An 11,450-nucleotide genomic window follows, 5' to 3' on the forward strand; every position below is an offset into this window, starting at 1 on the left:
TATTTCCTGCCATTTTCTGCTCATTTTGAAATGTCTTATATTTTCCTCAACCACTAATAGTAGAGAGCAGTCAGAACTCTTATACACTGTGGATAGGTATGTGTATAGATAGTCACTTTGGAAAACAATTTGACTTTTATCTAGTAAGTTAACAGATGAGCTTAGCCTTCAACCTTTCAAATCTACTTATATGTACATATTTCCTAGAGTAATTCATGGACACATTTTTCAGGAGACGTGTACATGGTTTACAGCAACCATGTTTTCAAGAGCAAAAAATAAGAAGCTATCCAAATTATTAACAGGACATTGGAAAAACGAGTTCCCTCATAGCTTCATAGTTTAAGGAGCTGGCATTGACTCTGGTTACAGCTGTGACTCTGGTTACAGCTGTGGCATGCATTTGATCCCTGGCCAGGGAAATTCCACATGCCATGGGCAGGATCAAAAAATTCAAATTCATGTAGTAGAATACTGTGCTGTCATGAAAAGCAAATAAACTATAACCAAACTAATAAACATAGATGTATATCCACAGTATAATGTTAAGAGGAAAAGCTGCAAAAGAATAGAACCAGTCAGTTCTAATTATAAAAGTTAAATTTTATACAAAACTTATTAGTACAAATATGGTAAACTATAAATCAGCAAAAAGAAAGATAAATACACAAAGTTCAGTATAGTAGTTACCTTGGGTGGAGTGGGGATCAGTGAAAGTGATTGGGGAGTGACACAAAGGGGAACAAAGGGACTGGTGATATTGCATTTCTTAAGCCTTAGTGGTATTGTTATTATTTATATCTTATGTGAATGTTATTAATATTTTATAAATACTTAATATCTAATAACTTTTTAATATGAATGATGCTACCCCCAAATTATCAGATATTTAGAAACTTTTCTTTGGTTGATGTTTTCTGTCATCTGGAGGTTGAGAGTATTTCCAAAATAGGGTAGGAATCTGGGAAAACATAGGAGTGAGGAGATAGGAAGAGGGGTCTGCAAAATCTTCATTCTCCTGAATCAGTTCTTCACAATGTGGCTTCCCATATTTTTGTTGATATAATATGAGTTCTCTAGCCAGGAGGCAAATATATACTCATATATGTAATTAAAATTCATTTAAGTTTAATATAATTGTTTTTAGATTATTCATTTTAAAATTTTCTGCAGTTATTTCCCTTCCAGTGGTTGAGATGATAAATTATCAACTAATGCAAAAGTTGATGTTCCTCTCAAACCAATTATGCATCTGTCTCAATCTCTGTAATCTGATAAGAAACAGAGTTCACTAAATAAAAATCTTCCCATTTACCTTCTCAGTCCCTTGAGACAAGTCCACGTCCAGTTGAGCTATAGGAGTGTGACCCTAAGATGGTAGACTCGGGAAGGAACGATATTTGAAGGATCGATTAGGGAGAAGAAAATAGGATGTTGTCTAACTTGTGTATGCTTGGAGCTCTTTTCTTTCTTTCTTTTTTCTTCTTCCATTGTTTATTCGTCATGTGTCTTTTACTTTCAATGTTGAAACAATTTTACAAAGTCATTTTTAACATTGTCTAGCTTAGGTTTTAACCAATTTTTACATTTATTACTCTCTGTTCAAAGTAGGACTTTCTTGGAGTTCACATCATGGAGCAGTGGAAATGAATCTGACTAGGAACCATGAGGTTGCAGGTTCGATCCTTGGCCTCGCTCAATGGGTTACGGATCCAGCGTTGTCATAAGCTGTGGTGTAGGCTGCAGACGCATCTTGGCTGCAGACTGTAGCATAGGCTGGCAGCTCAGCTGTGGCTCCGATTAAACCCCTAGCCTGGGAACGTCCACATGCGACAAGTACGGCCCTAAAAAAAACAAAAAACAAACAAACAAAAAAATAGGACTTTCTTTTTTTTTTTAATTGTTTTTAGCTTTAAAAATATATTAAAGTATAGTTAATTTACGATGTTGTGTTAATTTCCACTTTACAGCAAAATGACTCAGTTATCCATATAGACACATTCTTTTTTCATATTCTCTTCCATATAGATACATTCTTTTTTCATATTCTCTATACTGAATATAGGTGCTATACAGTAGGACCTTGTTCTTTATTAGAGCTCTTTGCTCATTCCACCTCTGACATGTGAATAACTTCACCAATCGGATGAGTCTCACATGAATCTGCTGCATTTTCTATTAATGTGGCCTAAATTATCCCTCAAAAGAGCTTCCCATCTTAATCCTTTTCTTCCTTTTCACCAGACTTTTATTGATTATCTACTTCAGAGGTTTATTGGTCATCTATTCATAGTGATCCCTACTACATATGCTAGGGATATGAATATAATTTACACTAGTATAAGGGTAGATAGATACACACATAGACTTAATTGAAAATAATACAAGCAAAAAACTGAAATCATAGAAAAGGAGCAATCAGTTATTTGTGGGGGAAAGGTATAAAGTATTCAAAGAGAAGGTAAATTTGAGTCTTAAGAAGTAGGGTTTTAGTAAATCATTCTAAATATCTATTTATTGAAGAATAAGGATAAGAAGATATGGAGAAGATCTCTTAATATATCCTAAACTCTTAGGAAGAACTTCACAGGTTTCTAAGTGTCACTTTGGGTAGTATGGTAAATATATTGTCTGAAACAATGTATTTGTTGGAACATATGGTGTGGTAAGAGTAGCGAAAATCTTAAATTAGTCTGTCTCCAGAAAATCCAGGATGTTTGCTTATATTGTCCATGTTATACTTTGGTTATGGAAATGAAAATATCCTGAAGTGAATTTCTTATCTGTCCATATCTATCAACTGATAATTGCTAACAGATTTAGGTATAAATATTGACAGTCATTTTGCAGGGTGTGTAATCCTAAAGAAAAGGGAAATTTTACTTTTGAATATTCTTATTATATACAGCAAACATATTGGTACCATTTATTATTTTGTCATAAGGAACTGCAAATTTTGCAACATGTGTTAGATTTTCACACAGAAAATATAAGGTGGGGAAGACCAATAAACTAGATGTTTGTTCCATAATTGTATTGTTAATGAAAGCATATGAGGGTATGTTGGAAAAAGTGAATATAGGAAACCTAAGACTTTTTTTGTAACATAAAAATGTATCCTCTGAAAAAAATCTGTTACTGTGAAAAACATCGAATTTCCCTAGGTAACCATAGGAATGACTCTTAACCCTCTTAACCCCAACTTCAACATCAGCTAATGATGATAATATTAATCTCACATGATTTGAGAGGGATTAATTGAAAAGGTATGAATAAAAGACCATGTAAGGTATTCCATTATATGGCTGTAAGGTATTATTTGATCTGAGAGTGTATGGTGTAGAAGATAAGAGTACAGTTTCTAAAGTCAGACTGCCTAGTTTCAAATCCAGGCTTACCACTGATCACTGAAGGAAAACCACTTCACTTCCCCAAACCTCATTTTTTCAGTAAAATTAAAAGACTAATAGAACTTACATCGAGTAGAATTATATATAACATGTGAAACATAGACATGTCATAAAATGAATGTGATTATCTTATTACTCTTGTAGCAGAAATTGTTCTAACAAAAATACTAATATCAATTATATCCATCTATTATGCTTCTAAAGGAATCAAATGAAACTAGGTAATCTGAAGAAAATGATGATTGGAGAAAAAAGTCTTATAAAAAATTGTGTATAGTTTAATATCAGATACTTTCAATGAACAGTGGCAAATTCATTAACAAAGGGTTATAGTGATTTAACTAAATAAAAATTTTAGATTTTAAATGGCAAAAAATAAAGTTAAGAAACAAATTGGGAAGTCACAAAACACATGTTATCAATTATAAAAATAAATCATAAAGATACTTAAAAAATAGAGCAAAGAACTTTAACAGGCAATTCACAAAAGAAATACAAATGGTTAAAAGCATTAACAGATGTTCAACCTCACTGGTAACCGAAGACGTGCAGATTAGCAAGAAAACACCCAGTGCTGGTTAAGGGTATGAGAAATAGGGCTACAAATTCATGCATCATTGGAGAAAGTGTAAAATGGTACTTTGTTTCTGAAAGACAGTTTGACAACTTATGTAGTCAAAAATATTCATTCTTTTTAATCCAGCAAATATACTTCTAGAAATTTATTCTAAAGGAGAGAATCAAAAGTACACAAAGATGTATATATGCCTCATTGTTTATTGTAGTAAAAATTTTTGATGAACTAAATTTCTTTTTTTTTTTTTTTTTTTTTTGCCTTTTCTAGAGGCACTTTTGCGGCATATGGAGGTTCCCAGGCTAGGGGTCGAATCGGAGCTGTAGCCGCCAGCCTACATCACAGCCACCGCAACGCCAGATCCAAGCCCCATCTGTGACCTACACCACAGCTCATGGCAACACCGGATCCCTAACCCACTGAGCGAGGCCAGGGATCAAACCCGCAACCTCATGGTTCCTAGTCGGATCCGTTAACCACTGAGCCATGAGAGGAACTCCTGAACTAAATTTCTAATAGCAGGTATTAGTTAAATTATTTACAGTACATTACTAGAATATTGTTCACCCATTGAAATGAAAATATTTACTCTTTTGTGATTCAACAAATATTTGAGTGTATAATTCAGCCATTGAAAATGATGAAATTTATTAATTTCATCATCCAACAAATATTTGAGTATATACTGTGTGTTCTACAGTAGGTATATTTGGTGAATGATACAGAGACCCTGCCCTTACATTCCTATTCTATATTTATTCACAGAGAAATATTTTCATGATATTTTGCATGAAAAAGCAGATTCTGAAAGAGCCTATATAATGTGATTAAATTTTATGAAATTTATGTAATAAAATAAAAATATTAAAATTATAGACCATGTCTAGGAGTTCCTGTTGTGGCACAGTGGAAATGAATTGGACTAGAAACCATGAGGTTGCAGGTTCAATCCCTGGCCTTGCTCAGTGGGTTAAGGATATGGCATTTCTGTGATCTGTAGTGTAGGTTTGCAGACGTGGCTCAGATCTAGTGTGGCTGTAGCTGTGGCCAGCAGCTGTAGCTCCAATTCGACCCCTAGCCTGGGAACCTCCATGTGCCGCAGGTGCAGCCCTAAAAAGCAAAAAAAAAAAAAAAAAAAAAAAAAAAAAAAATTATAGACCGTATCTAAGCATTTCTCTAGTGAGAAGTTTGGAATAGATGCTCATGAAAAGGTAGTGGTATTTCTTGAAAGCTAGAATTTGGGGGTCATTTTTACATTCTACTTCATAATTTCTCTCATTTTTTAAAAATATATTTATATTAGTATGAAAGAAAATTATAAAGGTGATAACGGTAGATTATGTCATATTCGTGACATTGACTGGTGAAACCTCACATGTGGTTCTCAGCACAGAATGTTTTTACATATGAGGTTATGTCTGGTGAACTATAAGTTTACATTAATATAGCATTACTTCTTTTTTGGAATAATTGAATGTATTTACAGGATGGAATCAAACAATATCCAAGTATTTCAGGATCTACTAACAAAACGGCTACTTTAGCCAGTGACCCAAGTTTAGGCCTGCAAGCCTATGGCCGACAGGTAAGGTGTCACAGGTATCACCTCCTCTGTAGAGCCCTGGATAGCAGGATGCAACAACTCAGTCATTTTATAGTAGGAGAGGTATGCTTGTTTGAAATTGAGGCTGAAATTATAATACTAGGAGAGATTGGAAGGTACCTTCCTTGAGCCTTCAGAGAACAGTAAAATTTCAACTGATCCTGGACAGTATCATCAAGAAAAATAATTTCTTGATCCATATGAAGAAGATTTAGTGGCAGCAGTTTAAATGACCATCTTATTGGAAAAGAAATAATGAAGATTTAGAGCAAGATAGACTCTGTGTGTGTGTGTGTGTGTGTGTGTACATATGTAGGTATTGACATATTTTGGGATCAAGAGAAAAAAGAAGAGTATCAAATGCTAGCTTCACTTATGTAATACTTTGAAATAGTCATAAAATTGGCCAGTTCATGACCATCAATTAATACATATACAATACCTATGTTTATATCTGCATTTATAACTTGTACATTAATATCACTTCCTTGAAAAATTTCACAAGTTTATGTCCATTAATGATGTGTATTGAAAATGTTTGTATCTTAGGATAATACTAGCTTAAGAAATAATCTTTTTGATAGTTGAGAATGCCATATGTGTTCAGCCACCCAGCAAGAATAACTGATAGACTGTGAAGCTATTATTGAGAGAAGAGAAATGTCCAATTTTGTGGACTCAAACATTGTAAAATATATTCTAAAAGTGTATTATACCTAATAATGCCATTTGGAAGGACAATTATTAGCAAATGACTAACATTAAGTTTCAGAAACACCATGTAAAAATAAAGGGGAGAGATGAAGCATTAGGGATACTAGGCTTCTAATTTCTACTCTGTAATTTATAAATAATTATTACCTTGAAGTCTGAAAAAAATCACTTATTCTTCTTTGAGCCTGTTTCCTTATCCGATCAAAAGAGAAAGACGGAGGGAGTTATTGTCATAGCTCAGTGGTAACAAATCTGACTAGTATCCATGAGGATGCAGGTTTGATTCCTGGCCTCATTCAGTGGGTTAAGGATCTGGCATTGCCGTGAGCTGTGGTGTATGTTATAGACTCACATTGCTGTGGCTGTGGTGTAGCTGGTGTCCAGCTCCAGTTGGACCCCTAGCCTGCGTAGCTTCTATATGCTGCAGGTGCAGCCCAAAAGAAAAAATAGTAACAGTATGGAGATTCCTCAAAAATTAAAAATATTACTACCAAATGATCCAGCAGTTCCACTCTGGGATATTTATACAAAGAAAACAAAAGCACTAATTAGAAAAGAAATATGCACCATTATTTCACTGCAATATTATTTATACTAGCCAAAATATGGAAGCAACCTCAGTGACAGTATAGATGAACAGATAAAGAAGAAATGGTGTGTGTGTGTGTATGCATGTGTACACAACTGAATATTACTCATCCAGAAAAAAGAATGAAATATTGCCATTTGTAACAACATGAATGGACCTAGACAATATTATGCTAAGTGAAATAAGTAAAAGACAAATACCACATGATTTCACTTATATGTGGCATCTGAAAAACCAAACAAATTGAACAAACACAAACAGAGTCATCGATAGAGAGAACAAATAGGTGGTTGCCAGTGGGGAGGATTTGTGTGGGAGGAAAGAATTAGGTGAGAGAGAATAAGAGATACAAACTTTGAGTTACAAAATAATGAGTCACAGGTATGAAATGTACAGGGTGGGGAATGTAATCAATGACTATGTAACATAACTAACCTGTCATGGTGAGCATTTTGAAACATACAGAAATATCACATCATTACATACAAGGAACTATCATAGTGTTGTAAACCAATTATACTTCAAAAACAAACAGACTCATGGAAGAAGAGATCAGATCTGTGGCTACAAATTCATTCTAATTTGTGAATTAGATGAAGGTAGTCAAAAGGAGAAATTTCCAGTTGTGTGATAAATAAGTACCAGGCATGTAATATACAACATGAAAAAAATAATTAACACTGCTGCATGGTATAAATAAAAGTCATTAGGAGTAAATCCTAAGAGTTCTCATCATAAGCAAAAAAAAAAATTTCTATTTTTTTAATGTTGTATTTATATAAGCTGGTAGATATTCACTAAATGTATTGGGATGGTCATTTCATGATGTAAGTTAAACATTATGTTGTGTGTGTTTAACTTAGTGCTATATATCAATTATTATCTCAATAAAAGTAGGAGAAACATTAGATTAAATTAAATTTTTAAAAATTTTAGTCAACGCTATAGAAAAGTATCTTACTTCATCATAAATCTGCGTAAAGGTAGATCAATAACAATTTGTGGTACCCAGTTAAAAGGTTAAAGAGGTAAGTTCTGTTTGTGAAAATTCATGTAATTGTACACTTATGTGTGTTTCTTTATATGTGTTATGCCACAATAAAAGTTTTCATTGAAGGGGCTGGTATCAGCTATTTTACCTTCGGTTTATTTCCTGGGGCAGATATTTCCAAAATTAACTTTGAAAATTGTTTTTCTAGCCAACCTGGTGCTACTCCAAGTACATAGAAGCCTTAGAACAGGAAAGGATTCTTCTTAAAATTCAAGAAGAACTAGAAAGAAAGTTGTTCGCAGGTAATTTTTGCTTTGGGCTTACAGAGTTGCTTTGGTATTGTTGACGACAGATGAATCTTAGAGGACTTTGCCGATGACTGCTTCACAGTTTTGCTTATTTCTCTTATTTTCATGCAGCCACACCATCTTTTACAAATTTCAAGCCTACTGCTTCCACTGTGTCTTTGAAAAAGACGTTATCGTCCCACAACATCCAGAGTGAGTTTCAAGTGACAGTCTCTCTTCCTTTCTTTCTTTCTTCTTTAGTTAGAGCTCTGCCTCTCACCTGGCCATCTGGAATAGAGAGGTTGGGAAGGAGTGAGGACTGGAGAATTTCAGAGAGAAAGAGTGAGTGAGTGTGTGTGTGTGTGGCTCTGTTTTTCCTCCTGTAATGCCAAAGACGAATACCCAACACTTCATCCCATTTCCAGAGTGACTGCCCTTGTGTGAGTATACACCCTGCTCCCGATGCGTGCAAGATAGATCATAGACCGAATTGATCAGTCCCATCAGCCTCCCTTCGGCTCACATGCTAATGCATGTGTACACTTGCAGCCACCCCCACCCCCGCCCGCCACATATATATATACTTACACTCCCTACTAACAAATTGATGTTTAAGAGCACCTTGTCTTCCTTCTAAACGGCACAGTCTCTTGAGTAGGAAGGTCCCTGGGGAAGGATCATTTATTGCTTCTGTTTACTCCTTATCTAGGCTCTTCCGCAAGAACATATGTGGAAGCATGAGCTCAGTTTCCCAAGGTGAATTTTCCCAAGTTCCATTTTCCCAAGACGGGAATATAGGAAGGAACTGAAAATAAGATTGAAAATCAAGCTGAGGTCCTTCTCTCATACAGATACTGATGTGATTTTTTACAGTTTTGATTAGATACTCATGTTAGAGTTTAACAATGCCCTTGCAAAGTAAGATAGTGGTATAATGTAATGTCTGTGTAACCCATGGATCTACTTCTTAACCTGGTAAAAGTCCCCTTTTCTCTTTATCTTGCAGCTTAGATTGTTGTTCCCCAAAACCCTTAGTTTTTTGGTTCTTGGGAGGGTTTGATGAGCTGACTTTTATGTTCATAGCCTGCTCATCTTTTTTCTCTTCCAGTTCCCCCACCCCTTAGACCAACCTCACAGCACACATTTAGGGTGTGCTGACACATTTGTTAACTTTTTTGGTCCTTATTATAATTTGTATTATAATTCAATAAATTTTGTTGTTTCAGATTTAAATTTTCTCTAGCTGCTTATGTTTCAATCAATCATTTCTTCTCTCTCTTTTTTTTTTTTTGCAGGAATTCTTTAAACCAAATTTAATTAACATGGAAGCTCAAGTGACTTTTTGATGGTCTGCTTTAAAGGAAGCCTTATCACCTAGATAAAGTTTGGCTTGTTTTACTTAGTTTAAAAATTACAGCTATTCTATACATATGACGTACAAAACTATAAAATTTTTAAACACTTACTTAGAATAAAATGACTACTGTCTAGGTTAGAAGAATCAAAATGTTTTTCTTATCACAAACCTTAAGGAACTATCATGTTTTGCTGCTCAAGTAGTCTTTCAAGAGACATTCCCCGAGTTCCCATTGTGGCCCAGGGAACTCAACTAATATCCATGAGGATGGGGGTTTGATCCCTGGCCTCGCTTGCTGGGTTAAGGATCTGGCATTGCCATGAGCTGTGTTGTAGGTCACAGATGCCACTTGGATCCCACATTGCTGTGGCTGTGTGTAGGCTGGCAGCTGCAGCTCTGATTCAACCTCTAGCCTGGGAACATCCATGTGCCAGAGTTGTGGCCCTAAAAAGCAAAAAAAAAAAAAAAAAAAAAAAAAAGAGAGAGAGAGAGAGAAAGAGATTCCTTGAGCATTAAATTCACTATACAAATGACCCTTGCATGACACAGGTTTGAACTGCACAGGTCCACTTACATGCAGGTATTTTTCAGTAGTCAATATTACAGTACTACATGATCTGTGGTTGGTTGAATCCACAGATGCAGAACTACACATGCAAAGGAACCATAGATGCTGGGGGCCTACTATAAATCATATGCAGATTTTCAACTTTGCAGAGGATTCAGTGCCCCAAACTCTGTGTTGTTCAAGGGTCAAATGTATTTGATTAGCAGATATATTCAACATGTGGTTACAAGACTCATATTCCTAGCAGTAAACTGACTGGAGCATAAAGGGAAGAGCCTACCCCGTCTTATCTGTATGGATAAGGAAACTCAAGTTTCGAGTTGGGGAACTCTACAGAAACCATAAAGGAGTTGCCATCGTGGCTCAGCAGAAACGAATCTGACTAGTATCCATGAGGACATGGCTTCCATCCCTGGTCTTGCTCAGTGGGTTAAGGATCTGGCGTTGCCGAGAGCTGTGTTGTGGGTCTCCAACATGGCTCGGATCTGGTATTGCTGTGGCTGTGGTATAGGCCAGCAGCTGCAACTCCAACCCCTAGCCTGGGAACCTTCATATGCCTAGGGCACGGCCCTAAAAAGACAAAAAGACAAAAAAAAAAAAAAAAAGGAGGAGGAAAGAAATCATAAAGCAGTGGTTCTCAAACTTTAGTTTACTCCTATAGTTCTTGAATATTCTGTTCTGTCTTTGTCATTATTATTATTATTATTTTTTTTGTCTTTGTATTTCAGTTTGAGAATTTTCTATTGAGCTCACTTCACACTAGCTGATTCTTTCCTCGGCTGAGTGTAGTCTCTTTTGTTTTTCTTTTGTTTTTTGTTTTTTTGTCTTTTTGCTATTTCTTTGGGCCTCACCCCCGGCATATGGAGGTTCCCAGGCTAGGGGTCGAATCGGAGCTGTAGCCACTGGCCTACACCAGAGCCACAGCAACGCGGGATCCGAGCCGCCTCTGCAACCTACACCACAGCTCACGGCAACGCCGGATCGTTAACCCACTGAGCAAGGGCAGGGACCGAACCCGCAACCTCATGGTTCCTAGTCGGATTCGTTAACCACTGCGCCACGACGGGAACTCCTGAGTGTAGTCTCTTAATAAGCCCAGCTAAGACAGTCTTCATTTCAGTTTCAGTGCTTTCAATTACTAGCATTTCCTTTTTTTTTTTTTCCTTAGACTTTCCATCTCTCTGCTTACATTTACTCATGTGTGCTTGCGTGTTGTATACTTTTTTTAATTAGATCTCTTAGCATATTAATCAGTCACTTAAAATTTCTGGTCTGCTAATCTCAGCCATATCTGATTCTGATGCTTGCTTTTTTTGTCCCTTTAGACAAAAAACTAAAGGGGTTTTTTTGACCTTTT

The 11,450-nt window shown here is 35.8% G+C and overlaps 1 protein-coding gene across 7 annotated transcripts in view; it reads left to right on the top strand.

The window, feature by feature from the left end:
- Positions 1–9,981, top strand: part of RGS22 (regulator of G protein signaling 22) — a 159,081-nt gene extending 149,100 nt beyond the window's left edge. For 2 of the 7 annotated variants that reach the window (XM_021089055.1, XM_021089056.1), the window contains exons 24-28: positions 5,471–5,569; positions 8,090–8,183; positions 8,301–8,381; positions 8,878–8,924; positions 9,464–9,852. In XM_021089055.1, the coding sequence (XP_020944714.1) occupies positions 5,471–5,569; positions 8,090–8,183; positions 8,301–8,381; positions 8,878–8,909 (306 nt within the window). In that variant the 3' untranslated portion in view covers positions 8,910–8,924; positions 9,464–9,852. Of the gene's footprint in view, positions 1–5,470; positions 5,570–8,089; positions 8,184–8,300; positions 8,382–8,877; positions 8,925–9,463 lie in introns of all 7 variants that reach the window. The other 5 variants (XM_021089054.1, XM_021089057.1, XM_021089051.1 and 2 more) reach the window with 4 other exon arrangements.

Source organism: Sus scrofa, chromosome 4 (genome assembly GCF_000003025.6).
Source record: "Sus scrofa isolate TJ Tabasco breed Duroc chromosome 4, Sscrofa11.1, whole genome shotgun sequence".
Classification (NCBI taxonomy): domain Eukaryota; kingdom Metazoa; phylum Chordata; class Mammalia; order Artiodactyla; family Suidae; genus Sus; species Sus scrofa.